Genomic DNA, 17,440 nt, shown 5'->3' on the forward strand with positions numbered 1-17,440 from the left:
AATAGTGAAGACACCAACATTATGAAATAACACATGGAATCATGTAGTAAACAAAAAAGTATATTTGGGATTCTTCAAAGTAGCCACCCTTTGCCTTGATGACAGCTTTGCACACTCTTGGCATTCTCTCAGGCAGCTTCATGAGGTAGTCGCCTGGAATGCATTTCAATTAGCAGGTGTGCCTTGTTAAAAGTTAATTTGTGGAATTTATTTCCTTCCTAATGCATTTGAGCCAATCAGTTGTGTTGTGACAAGGTAGGGGAGGTGTACAGATGATAGCCCTATTTGGTAAAAGACCAAGTTCATATTATGTCAAGAACAGCTCAAATAAGCAAAGAGAAACGACAGTCCATCATTACATTAAGACATGAAAGTTTGAAAAAAAAAAATTCAAGTGCAGTCACAAAAACGATCAAGCTCTATGATGAAACTGGTTCTCATGAGAGCCGCCACAGGAAAGGAAGACCCAGAGCCACCTCTGCTGCAGAGGATAATTTCATTAGAGTTTCCAGCCTCAGATTGCAGCCCAAATAAATGCTTTACAGAGTTTAAGTAAAAGACTAATTTCATCATCTGTTCAGAGGAGACTGCGTGAATCAGGCCTTCATGGTCGAATAGCTGCAAAGAAACCACTACTAAAGGACACCAATAAGAAGAAGAGACTTGCTTGGGCCAAGAATCACGAGCAATGGACATTAGACCGGAGGAATTCTGTCCTTTGGTCTGATGAGTCCAAATTTGACATTTTTGGTTCCAACTGACATCTTTGTGAGATGCAGAGTAAGTGAACGGATGATCTCTGCATGTGTGGTTCCCACGATGAAGCATGGAGGAGGAGATGTGATGGTGTGTGGGTGCTTTGCTGGTGACAATGTCAGTCATTTAGAATTTAAGGCACACTTAACCAGCATGGCTACCACAGCATTCTGCAGCGATACACCATCCCATCATCTGGTTTGCACGTAGTGGGACTGTCATTTGTTTTTTAACAGGACAATGACCCAAAACACACCTCCAGGCTGTGTAAAGGCTATTTGACCAAGAGGGAGAGTGGTCGGGTGCTGTATCAGATGACCTGGCCTCCACAATCACCCGACCTCAACCCAATTGAGATGGTTCTGGATGAGTTAGACCTCAGAGTGAAGGAATGCAGCCAGCAAGTGCTCAGCATATGTGTAAACTCCATCAAGATTGTTGGAAAAGCATTCCTCATGAAGCTGGTTGAGAGAATGCCAAGACTGTGCAACGCTGTCATCAAAAATCTCAAATATAAAATGCATTTAGATTTGTTTAACACATTTTTGGTTACATGATTCCATATGTGTTATTTCCTAGTTTTCATGTCTTCACTATTATTCTACAATGTAGAAAATAGTAAAAATAAAGAAAAACTCTTGAATGAGTAGGTGTGTCCAAACGTTTGACTGGTACTATATATTGACAGAAAACACACCTCTTGTGCACCAAAGACCCGGGGAAGAGTTGCAGGGTAGAGGATAAGAGAAGAATGTGCCTATGGAAAAGCTATGAAAAGAAATGAGTAGCTTGCCACATGTTTGATTTTTTTTTGGAAGTAGCTCTCATGCTAGAAAAGGTTGGAGACCCGTGGTCATACAATCTAGGAGTCTGTTTTGAGCAGACACCGTAGTTATAAGAAATAATCCTCTCGGGGGCAGTGTGAAACAATGTCTGAGCATTCATATAGAATTTATGGGACCATCATCACTACTCGTATGTTTTTATAGGTACAGTATATTAATATTACATTGTACTAAAGCAGCCTATTGAAGCCTGTTTTAAGTTTGAATCTCTAGTTGATTAATCATCTTCCTGAATAACAAGGGGTTGTGTACTCCCTATGTTCAATTATAAATCCTACACAGTTACATTTCCTTGGTGTACAACCTTAACCATGACTTGCGGCTGAGGAGGAGGTGGTTGAGGAGAAAATGGCTTTGTGTATGCCAGTGGCATCTGCTTGTCCATAGCCAACTTTATAGGTCACTTTCTAATCTGTTGTCAACACCATTAACGTTCCTCTGTGAAATGATTGACCTCTTCCAATGCGCAAGCGTCCATGTTTACGCCTTCTTCTAGATGTGCCAACTGAATCACTATTCAATCTTTTGGTGTCCCCCCTTGAATGTATCAACATTTCGTTAATGAGTATTTGTGATGTCTAGGTTCATGTTCATTCATATTCTGTGTAGACTACCCATCAGAATGAAAGGACACTGGGTTTTTATTCCGTCTCTGACAACAGTGGCTGCATGCGTCGCATAGCAGAGTCATTGCGTTACATTTGATGCCTGCTACTATTAATTAGCTCCATTAATAACGTTTGCATTCATCTGTGTGTGGGCCTGAGTGGCCAGAGGGTGAGATAGGGCCACAGGGGTCACTCAGAGGAAACATCTCTCTCTCTCAGACCTTACAATGGCTTCTTTGGGAGGGTGGCAGTGCCTTCGTCCTCAAAGCCTTTGTGATGTCTAATATTTATGTATTTTGATGAATGCGAAAGTTGAATCATATGCATTTTCTGAACCGCTACATGAAGAGACTCCCATGACGATATTGCTGGTCTGAATGTGTTAGTCTCTGTGGTTTTACAACGAGAAAACCCAGTGAGTCAACTAGAGGCAGATTGGGACTGCAAGATAAATAGACAGACGAGTCAGTGAAGATCACACAGGCTATTGTATGCAGGTGGGAGTCATCAGGTTGGTATTGACCCCTGGGTGACCCTGCTGTAATGGGTCTGCTAAGATGTTCTACTGAAACCTGTCCAGATAGCAAACACAACCAGCCAGTTAGGTGTCTGTAATCCCATCATCTGTAGTACGTACTACTTAATCAACACTATACAGTACTAACATAGTCACACAGGAATAAACTAAATATGGAGAAGCTAGGCCTATTATTAGCCTAAGAGCTCAATATTTTACAACGCTTACACTGTAGTACAGTGACTGTAATTGCCTATTTCTGTGTATTGATTGCTACTATCAATGGTTGGCTGTGTGTGTTCCATTCAGACTGACTCTGGTAAATCACAAAAGGCAACTTATTCCCTATATAGTGCACTACTTTTGACGAGAGCCCTGTGGGTCCTGGTCAAGAGGAGTGCACTTTAAAAGGAATAGGGTGCCATTTGGGACACGTACCGACTCTTGTCTACTGTTCAAAGCTATGTTTCCTCAAGCTTTGCTCCCCGTCCTGCCCTCCCAACGAGTTTTCCCGTCCAATACCTGGCTGGGAGGTTTTGATGAGCTGATAAAGGAGCTGGCTCTCTATATACCCACACAGCTGAGCAAACTCAGCTGTGAGGAATTACTCCTCAATCAATAACCAATACTAACACAGCAGGAACTCCAAACTTCTGGAACAAATTTTGGAACACTTATTTTCTCAGTAAAAAAAAAAAAAAATGCATAATGCATTTGGTCGAACATGAATGAGAAGCATGGTACACTGTTAAACACATCACACTTTATAAATGTAGAGCTGCAACGCAACACGTCTGTGTTTCCTGAACAAAAAGACACTGCATGTGAATGTGAACAGGCAACCGAAACATGTGGATCATAGGAGAGCTATTGGATACAGAGAGATATTAGAAAAGGCATTATGGCTAATAGTGGAATATAAGTGGAATATATTGCAAAGGAAATGCTCTTCATGCCTGGAGCATTGTGGTGATATTTACAGGCATGTAATTGCTCTGACATAGAACTTCTTAGGTGCTATGTAGGCCTAATTAGTATATATATAGCATGACTACTAACCTGGACTGAATTACATAGCCACAAATGCCATTGCAATTACTAAGAGCTCTACTTTCTTCCCATAGTGAGCTCAGTAGCCTTTAATGTTGTTGCCTTTTATACATTTGACTCATAAAAGCATACATGTTGTTGAGTTGCATATAACATAGTCTAATCCAGAAAGACCTGCATTTTAGTATGTGGTTCATGTAATCTACACATGTTAGTAGGCTATTATACACTTTTGAAGATTCTGTCTTCCTCCTTGGTCTGACAGGTCGGGTCATGGGAATCGCAATAGCACTATTGGATCTGTGCAAACGTGCTGGGAGAGCAAACAAACCAACAAGGGGATCGTATTCATAAACCTTTGAAACCGCGCGTTGATCAGTATAGGCAGATACACAACACAAGCATTATTTTCAAAGGCTTGAACTCATCCGATTGCCATTCGATCTGCTAAATATAGACATGACGTCGTGACTAATTAAAATAACCTGCTAGTTCGCACAATGTACGTTATGCACCACAATATGCATTTAGTCATCAACATTATTGCATCCTGTGCAAAATTACAGACTTCCCGACTATGTGTTGATCAAACAAAATCAACAGTCTTTATCACTCAAAGTTATACTGAGACCTGAAGGGAAATGATGGGGCGCAGGGTAGCCTAGTGGTTAGACCGTTGGAATAGGAACCGAAATGTTGCGAGATCGAATCCCCGAGCTGACAAGGTAAAAATCTGTTGACTACCCCTGAACCTAGGCCGTCATTGAAAATTAGAATGTGTTCTTAACTGACTTGCCTAGTTAAATAAAAAATAATGACCTCTAAACTAAGACCACATTGCCTACAAAATGGGATCATAGTTGGAAAAGTGTGTTTAATAGATTCACATTCGTCAGCATTGAAAAACACATTTATTTAATGTCGTCTGTACCATGGGAGACGGTAAACAATAATTTAGCATGCAGACATGTAGACATTTTATAAACACAGTGTACAAAAATAAACGCATAACATTTTTCTGTACGTAAATGGTAGGCCTATATGACGCAATGACATAAGTGTAAAACCACACAATGTTCAAAAACATAAAACAAAAGAAAATGCATGTCTGAATTTACAATTGCTCGCCATATCAAAATATTATGATAATAACCCCTATAGTGGAGAACCCATATGATTGTAGTGGACATTAGGGTCCTAAAACAACTGAGTGAAAACATGACATTATCACATAAAACCATGCAATGTTACAAATAATGTACCTCAATACTACCTTCTAAAACGTCAATCTGACCTTGCTTGCTAGAGCCATTCTGCACACACTGAATCTCAGTCAGGCATGGATCCTTTAGTGTTTTCCAAATTATTCTCATTTAATTTCTGAATTTCCGGGTAGGTTTTAATGTTTTTATTACTGTAGGCCTACATGCATCTGTAGTTTAAGGAGTGTATAGTTTTTCAAAAATGCACGTTTCCTTGTCCCACGTTTCCTTGTCCCTGTCTCAAGGTTGTGGACTTATATCACTGGTGTGGTTTCTCTCGTCGTCTGAAGAGCAATCCGAGGAGTTGTACAGGAAGTTGCCACCGTCATCATCGTCACTGTCCCTGAAGTCTCTTATTCTGTTACTTTTTGCAGAACCAGTCTTTTGATAATCCGTTTTTTCCTGTCCGTCAGTTTTCTCCGGGCCGTTTTTGTTGTTTTTCTTATTCTCTGCCTCCTGCGCGGCTTGCTCTTTGGCCTTCTTGCTCCGTTTCCACTTCATCCGCCTGTTCTGGAACCAAATTTTCACCTGCAAATGAAAATAACAAATATTTATGAGGCAATGTTTTGAAAAAAAAAAAGTTATTCAATTATTAATTGGCCGTTTTTTAATACGCGTAAGCGCCGTGCGTAATGGGCACCTCCAGCACCACCTGACTTGACTATATAACACACAACTAAATAACAGTGTAAAACTGATTGAATAGCCTAATAGTGGTATGTTTTACAATGTCTCTCAAACAAACATGTAATTGTTGGAAATGTAGCTCTTATATACCTGCGTTTCCGTCAGCATCAACGATGTAGCCACTTCAAAGCGCTTTGGTCGCGACAGATACTTATTTAGTTTGAATTGATGCTCCAGCTCCAGGAGCTGCTGACTTGTGAATGCAGTCCTTGGTCTTCTGCACTTTCCAAGCAAGTTTGATTGGGCCTGAGCTAGAAAACAAAATATAAGTCAATTTCTAGTAATAAGGTCAAGAAAAAATCATGACAACGGGCGTGCATTTACATTAGGAATATTCACGCATTTGGATGCATTATTCTATAGGCAGTATATAGCAGACCTAGGCTATATTAATACTCCTTATATGCCTGCAAAACGGAGGAATAATAGGTATATGGGTCCTAATTGAGATAACAATTTCATTTAAACCTATGATATTGGCTTGCAAGATACAATTTTGTAATAAGCTAATTGAAAAACAAACGGTAATAATTTTAGGTTAAAATGGGGAATTTGTTGCTGAATATTAAATGGCGAAAAGCTTGAACTGAACCGGATTTAAATTGAACATATATAGAGAGCCTTTGGGATAACAAATGGCTGCGTTTATACACACTGCCTCCTCGAGAAACAGTACGAGTTCCGGTTCAAAATTGCCAAAATATTGTTAGAGCCAACATCTAACATTGCCATAGAATAAGTACTCAATGAGACCTAAGCTATTTGCCACCTCATTTTGAACAAATCTGTTAAAACGAACAGGAACAAAAAGGCAGTATCTGGTGAGCAAACAGTGTGTCGGCTGTGGGTTTCACACTCTTCTGTCACTTTCCCACTGTCCATTATCTGTCCATTTTAGTTCCTCTCTGAAAACCTATCACCCTCTCTCCTCTCACTCAAACAGCCTTTTTGGCTGGGAACATTTCTTCAAGTCACGGGGCCATAATGTAAAGGCATCAATGGATCAATAATGTAAAATGCACGAATTTACTCGCCACGTGTAAAGCAAAAACAATTCTTTATTAGAAGTCCAAAAATAACGTAAAAGCATAGACGACAAAAACGATGAAAAATAAACAGGTATACTCACAATACTCACAGTTAAAATCGGGCATTTTGGGTAGCATCATTCCCGCTGTGGAGACTCGCAGCCAGTGGTCGAGCTGAAAGGTCCCGGCAGACAGTTTGAGGGAGTCACTGGGATGGTGGTGATGGGACCCATGAGGATATGAATAGGACAGGGCAGGGTGCTGCCCGAGGGAGTAGGTATACATGGGGTGGCCGTAGAGAGCCTGGGGAGGGATCCCTGCGCTACTCTGTGGATGTAATCCAACAATACTGTGGGGACTGTTCAAGAAGCCCGGTTTAGGAATCAAACCACAGGAGGAAATCCTCGGTGGAGACGGGGTCTCAGTCCTTAAAGAGTCGGCATTCAATTCTGAGGCTCGTACACTTCCGGACGATGAAATGGAAGAGGAGGATAAAGAAGTCACAAGCGCAAGCGGAGATGTCTGCGCCTTCGGCGGGTCAACAGCGAGAAGCGCATCGATGCGGAAATTTGTAGATTTCTCCATTTGAACCAGTGTCCCCGTCGTTTGCAGACGTTGAACAGTTAGTTGCCTATCAAAACGATGTTGAAGTGTCGTTGTTGTTCCACCTCTCAAAGTTTTGATCTTGGTTAAAGTGTGAACGGTGAAACTCCACATGACACTTCATTCCTATTCGGTAGGGGATTGGTTCCACCCATTTGGCATGGAGTTGTCCCATTGGTCAATTCAAGACATGTTCACCGTGCGTTTTTTTCGGCACATTGCATACCTCTCCAATAATTGAACCGCCCCACTTTTTGGTTGTTGTTTTTAAATACGTTTTTTTTTTAATCATATTTTCATTATACAAGGAAAATGATCGAAATGTTGCATAAAACGGATACATTTAAGAAAAAATGTTTGAGAGCTTGTATTGACATTATTTCGAGTTACAGTATGTAACTTTAATTTAATTCCACTGTGAATACTTCAACGCCTGATGATTGCAACCATAGGAAACTATTAAAATGATTTTTTTGTGAAGAGAATCGTTTGCCATTCACCGTAGCTCCCCCCGAAAGTTTAACGTCACAAATGAAAAACTATGTCTATGCATGACCCGGAGATCTTACGAGCCCAACTGGGAAATCTAGCTAAGAGCCTGCCTTATGCCACTACCCAAACCCGAGAGATCGAAAAGTCCTACATTTTTTTGCTCTGTCCCACAATATAAATGTGAAATGTAGGCCTAACTGTCTTGATATCATGGAGTGCATAGCCTCCCGGAACCCTGAAAAAATAAAGGTTATATGATGACTGGAGTTTTTTTGTGTGTGTTCTGGGATGAACTCAATGCAACACATTTTCATTTTTTAGCTCCTTTAATTATATTTGACTTTTCAAAGTGTATTAAATTATAAAATATTTCTAATTAGGGTAAGACCATATATATTTGAAGATTCTGAACTGACCTAGCTGCCCCCTGGATCTATTCCTTTATGTCTCGGCTTGCAGCTGCTAAATACACACCCCGCCTCATGCTGTAGACTTCGTTTTCCAAGAAAACATGCAAAACCACGACACATTTTTGAGATTTTAGGCTCTAATGTATGACAATTATGGAAACGCAATTATGAAAGTGCACTAATTGTCATCAATTGAGACAAAAATGTGTGAAAAATCCATAGTAGCCGGATACAATTGAGCGCACAAAATATGAAGCATAAATTAGTTAGTTATTTGAGCTATATGCTCCGTGTAGGCCTATAGCTCTGGGGTGGTTGCCTTTTGGTCTAATAAGCCACTTAAAGTTAATGGAAGAAGAGGTCAAGATGAGAATTATTGACACCCTGTTGCCCTTAACTTGTCTCCCAATAAAGCTGATTAGTTTTTGTCAATTCATCAGCTAACCACTCTCTTGGGAACTGCGCAGACGTTTATTTGCTCTGGGGAAATCAACAAGTCACTGGGTAGTTCCAAGTAAAGGATCACCATTTAATTGGAAACCTTGATAATATCATGACCGATTACGGAATAATAGCTGAGTCTTAGATTGATGTGTGGCATCATGTAAAGTGAATCCACGTATGCACCACAAAATTAGAAGGCTTAATCCTGAACCTAAAAGTTAATCAAATAATGGCATTGAGGTTATCTTGATATGACTTTTATCTCGCTCAGGCCTCAGATAATTTTCTCCTTTCGGCATTTCGAACATGGATTAATTTGTATTTTTTTATGATGAGCTTTGAGATCCATTAAGAAAACGTTTTGACAGTCCAATTTCGGTAGTTTTGGAATTTATGAACAGCATCTGTGCCTTCTGAATCACTAAAACATCTCGTTTTCATTATTTTCTTAATATCTTAACAGTGCCACACCGTTAGATCTGTGCTTTGTCCCCACCCCGGTTTTAATTTCATTAAGGGGCCACATGAATATTTCTATTAAAGCACCAGTGAAATATGAAGCCATTTACTATTGGCCTGCACCAATCACGGAGATTTATTCCCCTTTTTCATCACATCAACAGGAGGTAAAATTAATATGGCACCCTGAGATGGAAGAGGACCCTAAAACCCCAGTCTTTCCTGAAAGGTGTTCATTTGCGCCGTAATTACTTTCACAATTAACTAAAATACAAATCAAAGTGACAAATCGAGATAGTTTATATATTAATTACCCTCGGTAAATGTGTTCATTGTGAAAATGCAATTTAAAGGGGACCTGCACTGTCTCTTCTATTGCAATAAACACATTCAATTAAATTGGCACAAATGACCACTGGCTTGAAATGTATAGGACTGTTTTTAAGCACATTTGTGGCACATTTTCTCAATGTCATTTGTTGAGGAAGCAGAGCAGGCCTATTTCTTTCCATATAAGACCTTGGACGATAGACTCCATTACTGAATATCATTAGTGGGAAGATTACATTCTGCAAGACCTGTGCATATGCTTTTTGTAGACTGCTGGACCTGAGTAGAGATCTAATTTCTCTGCAACACACGCAATATGTCTAAACGTCCTTCTTGAAATTCAGTATTGCTGGCTAATTTGTTGGAGACGTGCCATCAATTTTGTTTGGCTGCAGAGAACTATTGATCATTTATCTCAATGTCCTTCAGCATGGTGACATGAACCACTCAATAGAATGTAACTTGTGCTATAGGCCTATTATAATGCAGATCTTGTTTTATTTTGGAGGAAAATAGCAGTCGTTTTTAAGGATCTCATAAAAAAGTGACCAATTGCAATGGCCTAATCATTTATTTTGAGTAAACATCCAATGAATGAAAATTATTCAAAACTTAAAACGTTTTACTCAAAATTGTTGATAATTTTCTTTCTAAGATAAATATCCATTATTGTTAATAGTGCAACATTGTTAAAATAAATAATTATTAATATTATTATCCATATTGGTGTTATTGTTGTTTAGGCCAATCACATCGTCATAAACAACAAGTAGCCTAGGCCAATCATCAACACCACCATCCACTTCCGTCATCAACCTATAGTCTGCTGGAATTATACCCTTCAAAAGTTATAGGTTTAACTTTCTGTAATCCAACGTGTTTACGGTGAAACTATTTTATTTCATGAACCCAATGAACATTTTCAATTACATGGAGTGACGGTCAAATCAGTCTGCTTTCGTGTTGTAAAATTTCAACCAAACGAGATGACGCGAGATAGGCCATTCATTCCGCCATGACACGAGACACCGTGATTGATGATCTGAAATGTTGTCGAGGGAATCTTCGAAAGTTTGTTTCCAATTGACAATGGAATTGATTCATTGTGCACCTGTCAAAGTGTTAAGCAACCATGTTTATTATTTAATATAATTACAGATCTTCGAACCTGGCTATTTTAAGTTATTAGGCCGACGTTTTCTTTTTTTCTGAAGGAGTGCTATTTGTTTATTTGGTTTTGCAGAAGCAGCAGCTGGTCAACCTGCATGCTGATAAGAAATCTCGCTGTGATTTGTTATTTAATTAATATATTTGCCTTCATGGATTTTTAAACACAAGCAAAGAAAATCACAACTAATGGATGTGACAAAACAGGGCGCTATTTAAATATAATAAAGAAGAAAGTGCACTTGTGTTCAGCACAATGAATGTTCAATGCCTTCTGCTCAAAAGCAATACATTGATGATGACGCAGTTGAGTATGATTAACACTCACTGTTTAGACTTTTACATCAAGTGTTTTTAAGAAAAAAAAATACTAACATTTGCACCCCCTAAAGCCTTTTTTATCCATTAGCAAACTGCAATGAATTTCCTTGAGGAGCATCCATCACCCAAAACCCCTTTCTCCTTATTCTCTGTCAAGCCTTTCTATTTCCTATTCAGGGGAAATGTAGTGACGTGACATCCCACAGACAGTACATTATGATGATTTATTTTATAAAAAGACACTTCAAACCTGTGTGCTTAAATTGATTAGATGTAGCTACAACACAATGCAGTCCTTCCATTTTTCAACACTGAATTAATCTTTGACATGCCAGAGGTTTATGGTATCTTGAAATGTGTACCTCTAGTCCCATCTTGATGTCTTGACTTGGTCCTGAGACAAAAACAAGTGAACATGTATAAGCACAAAATATGAGGCCATAATGGGTGCCTTTATCCTTTGTCCATTACTGTGGCAACTCTAAACAGCTAACTTACCAATGGTGATTTGTCCACGTTAAGAAATTGTTCAGCTGTGCAGTGTGAATGTGTTGATACGTTTTCATGGAAGTGTTTAAGACAGAAATGATTGTGGGGGTGAGCAGGTAAACTGAAAACTTGATGTCTGACATTTCTGCAGATCACTGTAACAATAAAATAATGAAAATATCTTGACAATGATACACTGTATGACTTCTAATTGCACATAAAATGGCACAAATGATTGACCTTTGACTTAATGGAGGGTGGAAAGTGGCTTAAGTATCTCAGGAGAGTTACTGGATTAGCTCTTTATCTCTTTTCACACAGAAAAAAAGGATTACATCAATCAATCCTTCTGAACAGAAATGGGAGATTGAGGGAACAATAGTATTGGTCATCAAAATTGTTAAAAGGTTTTAAAAACAATTCTAATAACTGCAACAGTTGGACAATGGATCCGAACTTTTAGAATGGTAAAAATCCTTCCGATATTGACTGAATTATAGCACAGACAAATAATGAATGGAGGTTAGCGATTCAATTTAATGTAAAACGTCACCTTCTTTCTTAGAATACACTCGTATATATTGTGTTTATATTTTGTGTTAAAAGAAAGGCAATTATTTGCACAAATACAATGGGGTATGTGCATTATGAAGAAATTAACATAAACAGGTGGAACAGGGCTGTAACCACAAAAAGCATGCTCTATTTAGGACAATGACTGTAGTATATATATGAGGCTAGCCCTTGATCATGACTCTCAGTTCCATTACACATAAGAGTCATTGGATGAAAGCACAACCTGTATGGGGGAGTTTTGTTTAGAGCCCCAACCCTCAATCTGAACATTAACCTGTGTTGCTTGAGGTATGGTTTTGGAAGCATAAGGACCGTCTTATCTTTCATATCAGCAAGCAATTATTGTCAAAAAACAAAAGGTTCAATTGATACACACCTTGTTAGGCTTAGTGTTTCCATATATCCATGTTACAGCGATTGTTTACAGAAAACAGAAGGAAGACCAGCGCTAATTAGCTTTCTAGCATGCTCCAAACACATGTGGGTAAGAATACCTTGGGAAGTGTAGCAGAAGTGTAGTCTAGTTGGAGGAGGCACCCATAGCTGTATGGATCTATGCAAAACTACTACAGGAAGTGAATCTTTTTTATTGGAAGGATTCTTTCTTGCTGATGAAAGATAAAGGGCCATAAGCTTCCAAAGACATATCACAGAAGATCAATCAAATGGTATGTTTGCGGATATATTCAATCACTCCCTATCCCAGTCTGCTGTCCCCACATACTTCAAGATGGCCACCATTGTTCCTGTACCCAAGAAGGCAAAGATAACTGAACTAAATTACTACCGCCCCGTAGTATTCACTTCTATCATCATGAAGTGCTTTGAGAGACTAGTCAAGGATCATATCACCTCCACCTTACCGGCCACCCTAGACCCACTTCAGTTTGTATACCGCCCCAACAGGTCCACAGACGATGCAATCACCATCACACTGCACACTGCCCTGTGCAATTGGGTCCTGGACTTTCTGTTGGGTCTGCCCCAGGTGGTGAAGGTAGGAAACAACATCTCCACTTCGCTGATCCTCAACACTGGGGCCCCACAAGGGTGCGTGCTCAACCCCCTCCTGTACTCCCTGTTCACCCACGACTGTGTGGCCATTACCAACAACAACGAGACAGCCTACAGGGAGGAGGTGAGGGCAATCGGAGTGTGGTGTCAGGAAAACAACCTCTCACTCAATGTCAACAAAACAAAGGAGAAGATCATGGACTTCAGGAAACAGCAGAAGGAGCACCCCCCCCCCGGCACTCCCCCATCCACATCGAAGGGACAGCAGTGGTGAAGGTGGAAAATTAGGTTCCTCGGCGTACACATCACAGACAAACTGAAATGGTCCACCCACACAGACAGTGTGGTGAAGAAGGTTCAACAGTGCCTCTTCAACCTCAGGAGGCGAAAGAAATTTGGCTCGTCACCCAAAACCCTGACAAACTTTTACAGATGCACAATCGAGAGCATCCTGTCGGGCTGTATCACAGGCTCTCCAGAGGGTGTTGTGGTCTGCACAACGCATCTACCTGCCCTCCATGACACCTACAGTACCTGATGTCACAGGAAGGCCAAAAAGATCATCAAGGACGACAACCACCCGAGCCACTGCCTGTTCACACCGCTACCATCCAGAAGGCGAGGTCAGTACAGGTGCATCAAAGCTGGGACCGAGAGACTCAAGGCCATCAGACTACTAAACAGCAATCACTAACTCAGAGAGTTAGTAACTGGCCACTTAAAAAAATGGATCACTAGTCACTTTAAATAATGTTTACCTATCTTACATTACTCATATCACATGTATATACTGTTTTTATACCATCTGTTGCACCTTGCCTATGCCGCTCAGCCATCGCTCATCCATATATTTATATGTACATATTCTCATTCACCCCTTCAGATTTGTGTGTATTAGGTAGTTGTTGGGAAATTGTTAGATTACTTGTTCGATATTACTGCACTGTCAGAAACGAGAAGCATAAGCATTTCGCTACACTCGCATTAACATCTGCTAACCATGTGCATGTGACCAATAACATTTGATGACATGATTATTAACACTGTTAAACTTTAAAAACAGCATTGGGATTGTAGTTCACGTGAGGTAGTAGCGGGCAAAGCTAGTGGCTGAAAATGGCAGAATGCCGCCTAGAGTTTGAGAGCTAATATGACGCCTACCTACACCTGCGCTGTCGAGACTGCCTCATTAATTTGGTTGTCAAATGATGTTGCATAATTCAACAAGTGTGTCAATAGCAGGATAATCCAGGTGTCATTTTCGTTAGTTGCTTACATTTCAGTGCATCTAATAATTTGTAAACATTTCAACTGTATTAAATTAAACTTTTTCAATTCCACAAAAAAATGAAAACTCATTAAAATAAAGTTATTTCTTTCTTATCTTTCTTGTGATGTAAGTGCCCCCACTAAGCATTCTTATAGACGAGTCCATTTAAACCATTACCAGAGTTTTTGGACAGGTCATTAAAACGTTTCCGTGGTCAAAACGTTAACGAAAAAACGACAGGCACAAGCAAGAGAAGAATGAGTCGCAGGAGTAAAATATAAACAATCAATCCAGCGAGATTTAAGTGCCAAGTAGATTTTGGACCCCTCCAACACAGGAAATACTATAGGTGGGTGAAACATACAGATAGTCAGGTGGGCGGGGCATGCACGTTGCTAATGAACAGCAGCAGTTTCAAGTCCACTCCTAAATAAGACAGCCAGGGTCATGTGCACAAGTAATTTCGATAAACCTGTATAATAAAACAATATGTTTAAGGTTTGGATATCTTGACATCTTGTCTTCTTTCCATTCATAAATGTACACTATTAATGCATCTAACATTGTATTCATATTGCATATCACAGACCTATATATATTTTCTCTCTTCTTTAGAGATAGCTGAAGTTGAACTAGGCCTATTGTATACTCTAATGTCTATTGCAGTATAAATAATATTAGCATACTGTATGTCAGTGTTTCCCAACCTTTTTCAATTACTGTACCACCTGAATTTTGCTCGGCTCGGGGACCGCCTCTTGTGCATTTTACCTCATGCATCTCATAAATCTTCTCAAGTACCCCCTGTGGATTGTCGAAGTACCCACAGGGGTCCTAGTACCCCTGGTTAAGAACCACTAGTGCATGTTGATTTGAATTCGTACCAAATCCATTGAAAATCCACTCTGCTTCCTGTTGCTCCCGGGAGCAAGGCACAATTGCACCAGCTGAAGAGGATCCAATGAGAGGACCAAGAATGCCAAACTGAGTTTTGTTGACATTGCATTCAGCTAATAGCGTTTGAGCATTGAAACGAGCGTCCAATCGGATTTCATTATTCTGAAGAGGCGGATGTATTCGTTTATGTTGTGTTTCTGGAAAGAAGGGGAGAAGGAGAAAACAATACATGTTTGTTTAATTTAGTATCGCACAAAAGTCTTATGTACTTTTTAATTTGTTGGTCATTTCATAAATCAAAGGTAATCAACATACAGTTTCTGCATTTTTTTTTGTCCAAACTATGTATTGTGTTATAACAAAGATGTCTAAAGAGGATAGACATGATTAGCTAGATAGCTAACGTTAGTAGCTAGAAAGGCGACCTTCCCCCGTAAAGTTAGCCAGCTAACGTTTGCTAACTGGCTAGCTATAATGTCAAAAGAGTCATGTACATGTACGCACAAATAAAGTAACTTGGGTCTGTATGTCTGGTGTGATTGAATTTCTGAAGCAGTGGCAGACAGACCACCAACAGCGATGTAGACACAAGCTGCTGAGTCATTAACGTTAGCTAACCTATCTAGCTAAGTTAGCTATGTTGGGGAATTGTAGCTACAGTAGCTAGGCAGTTCCACAACCAGTGAAAAGTATATATTTTTTCACGTCTCTTCCACTAATATTGTCGACGTGGGAAGTGTAGCTAACAATTGCACGTGTCTAACTACACGTTGATAATTTAGCTAGCTAGTTCTGGATGGCGTCAAATTGTCAGACCACCAGCCAGCAAATTAATGGCATGTTTTACTTTCTTTTTCAGATTGCTGTAATACCCACTTTGTAAAGTCCTGAATTGAACCAAGTCAAGGATCTTTCATTGATGGTTCGAAAAATCTAACCATGAGCTTCAGCTTTGAGGGAGATTTCAAAACAAGACCCAAGGTGTCTCTTGGAGGAGCGAGTAAAAAGGTAAGACCACTATGAGATTTACCTTACCTTCTGTATAGAAATGGCTACTGTGCAATTTCTATAGCTAGCTAGCTTCTTCACTTAATTTTTCTACTAGTCGTGTCAAGCACAGGAGGTTGGTGGCACCTTAATTGGGGAGAATGGGTTTGTGGTAAAGACTGGAGCGGAATCAGTGGAATCGTATCAAACACATTAGTGTCCAGGTATTTGATGCCATTCCATTTGCTCCGTTCCGCCCATTATTAGCAGCCTCCACTGGTGTCAAGCTATGTTAATATACTTTGGCTTTCAGGAGGAAAAAGCATCTCTTCTACACCGGACACAAGAGGAAAGGCGAAAAAGAGAGGTAGTCCTTTGTGTGAAACACACTTGTGATGTAAAATCGTCCTACGTGAACTTCAAATACAAAGTTGGATTGTAAAACCAAACATGATTTAATTTCACTGTGTATTTATTTACTCTGTTTTTCAACTTCAATAAGGATGAAAGACGAAGATTGAAGAACGCTATTGTCATTCAGTCCTATATACGAGGATACCATGACCGAAAACAGCAAGTATGTCTACTAACATGAACTAGCTCATTCTTGGGTGTCTATGCCATACCCTTCCACTCTCACTTATCTTGCCAGCAATCCCATTTCCACAGCCTCGTATTGCTGATGGCAATGTGGATAGATACTTCATTGTGTACACTATCAAGTGATCATCCCTATAACTGTCAATGAACTTTGACCCTGTTTTTTTCCAGTATGCCATCCAGAGGGGTAACTTTGACCGCTGCGTCTGCCAGGCACAGTCAGAAGGTGGACCGCCAATGTCCGACGCTGCCAGTCTCAGTCTCCTAACGAGGCAACTCCTTTTTTTCTACAGACAGAGTGAGGATTCATGGAGATTGGTGAGGACCAACATTTTTTGGAAGTGTTGTTACAACTAATTCAAAACTTGTGTAAAACGTGATGCCTTGCGTGTGGGAACCTGACGCAACATCTCTGTCTGTGTCTCTGTAGATATGGATTTGTCAGAACCTAGTGAAACACAATGGGCAGTTTTTGAAGCTGCTGGCAGGGCCCGAGAGACAGACGTGTGTGTTTCAGATCAAGAGGGTCCTGGGCTCCTGCTGCAGGTAATGGGGCCTACACCTATTCTTCAGGAATGCGTTCTGGGGGGGAAGTTTCCCCTAGGTATAGATCTTGGATCAACTTCCC

At 40.0% G+C, this 17,440-nt stretch overlaps 2 protein-coding genes and 1 long non-coding RNA gene across 5 annotated transcripts in view; 1 reads left to right on the forward strand and 2 right to left on the reverse strand.

Moving 5' to 3' along the window:
* Positions 1 to 4,668: 4,668 nt before the first annotated feature.
* mnx1 (motor neuron and pancreas homeobox 1) lies at positions 4,669 to 10,058 on the reverse strand. Its single transcript, XM_065019546.1, has 3 exons — positions 6,855 to 10,058; positions 5,816 to 5,976; positions 4,669 to 5,566 (listed from the first exon to the last, which is right to left on the reverse strand). The coding sequence occupies exons 1-3, from the start codon at positions 7,468 to 7,470 to the stop codon at positions 5,279 to 5,281; spliced, it is 1,065 nt and encodes a 354-aa protein (XP_064875618.1). The 5' UTR covers positions 7,471 to 10,058; the 3' UTR covers positions 4,669 to 5,278.
* Positions 10,059 to 10,262: 204 nt separating this feature from the next.
* LOC115130414 (uncharacterized) lies at positions 10,263 to 16,363 on the reverse strand. Its single transcript, XR_003863769.2, has 3 exons — positions 16,261 to 16,363; positions 15,213 to 15,422; positions 10,263 to 11,373 (listed from the first exon to the last, which is right to left on the reverse strand). It is a non-coding gene; the product is annotated as an uncharacterized LOC115130414 (long non-coding RNA).
* Positions 15,383 to 17,440, forward strand: part of ube3c (ubiquitin protein ligase E3C) — a 47,919-nt gene continuing 45,861 nt past the window's right edge. For 2 of the 3 annotated variants that reach the window (XM_029661545.2, XM_029661546.2), the window contains exons 1-6: positions 15,384 to 15,527; positions 16,085 to 16,233; positions 16,526 to 16,579; positions 16,715 to 16,789; positions 16,984 to 17,130; positions 17,243 to 17,358. In XM_029661545.2, coding sequence (XP_029517405.1) covers positions 16,165 to 16,233; positions 16,526 to 16,579; positions 16,715 to 16,789; positions 16,984 to 17,130; positions 17,243 to 17,358 — 461 coding nt within the window. In that variant the 5' untranslated portion in view covers positions 15,384 to 15,527; positions 16,085 to 16,164. Of the gene's footprint in view, positions 15,528 to 16,084; positions 16,234 to 16,525; positions 16,580 to 16,714; positions 16,790 to 16,983; positions 17,131 to 17,242; positions 17,359 to 17,440 lie in introns of all 3 variants that reach the window. The other variant, XM_029661547.2, reaches the window with a different exon arrangement.

The sequence above is a fragment of the Oncorhynchus nerka genome, linkage group LG6 (assembly GCF_034236695.1).
Source record: "Oncorhynchus nerka isolate Pitt River linkage group LG6, Oner_Uvic_2.0, whole genome shotgun sequence".
NCBI lineage: Eukaryota > Metazoa > Chordata > Actinopteri > Salmoniformes > Salmonidae > Oncorhynchus > Oncorhynchus nerka.

What these genes read in the sequence shown, in the direction of transcription:
- mnx1 (XM_065019546.1), bottom strand. Translation starts at nt 7,470, where the DNA reads ATGTGGAGTTTCACCGTTCACACTTTAACCAAGATCAAAACTTTGAGA. An exon ending in CGATTTTAACTGTGAGTATT is followed by an intron (nt 5,977 to 6,854) that starts GTGAGTATACCT and finishes TTTGTTTTCTAG; the next exon opens with CTCAGGCCCAATCAAACTTG. An exon ending in TGATGCTGACGGAAACGCAG is followed by an intron (nt 5,567 to 5,815) that starts GTATATAAGAGC and finishes TTTCATTTGCAG; the next exon opens with GTGAAAATTTGGTTCCAGAA.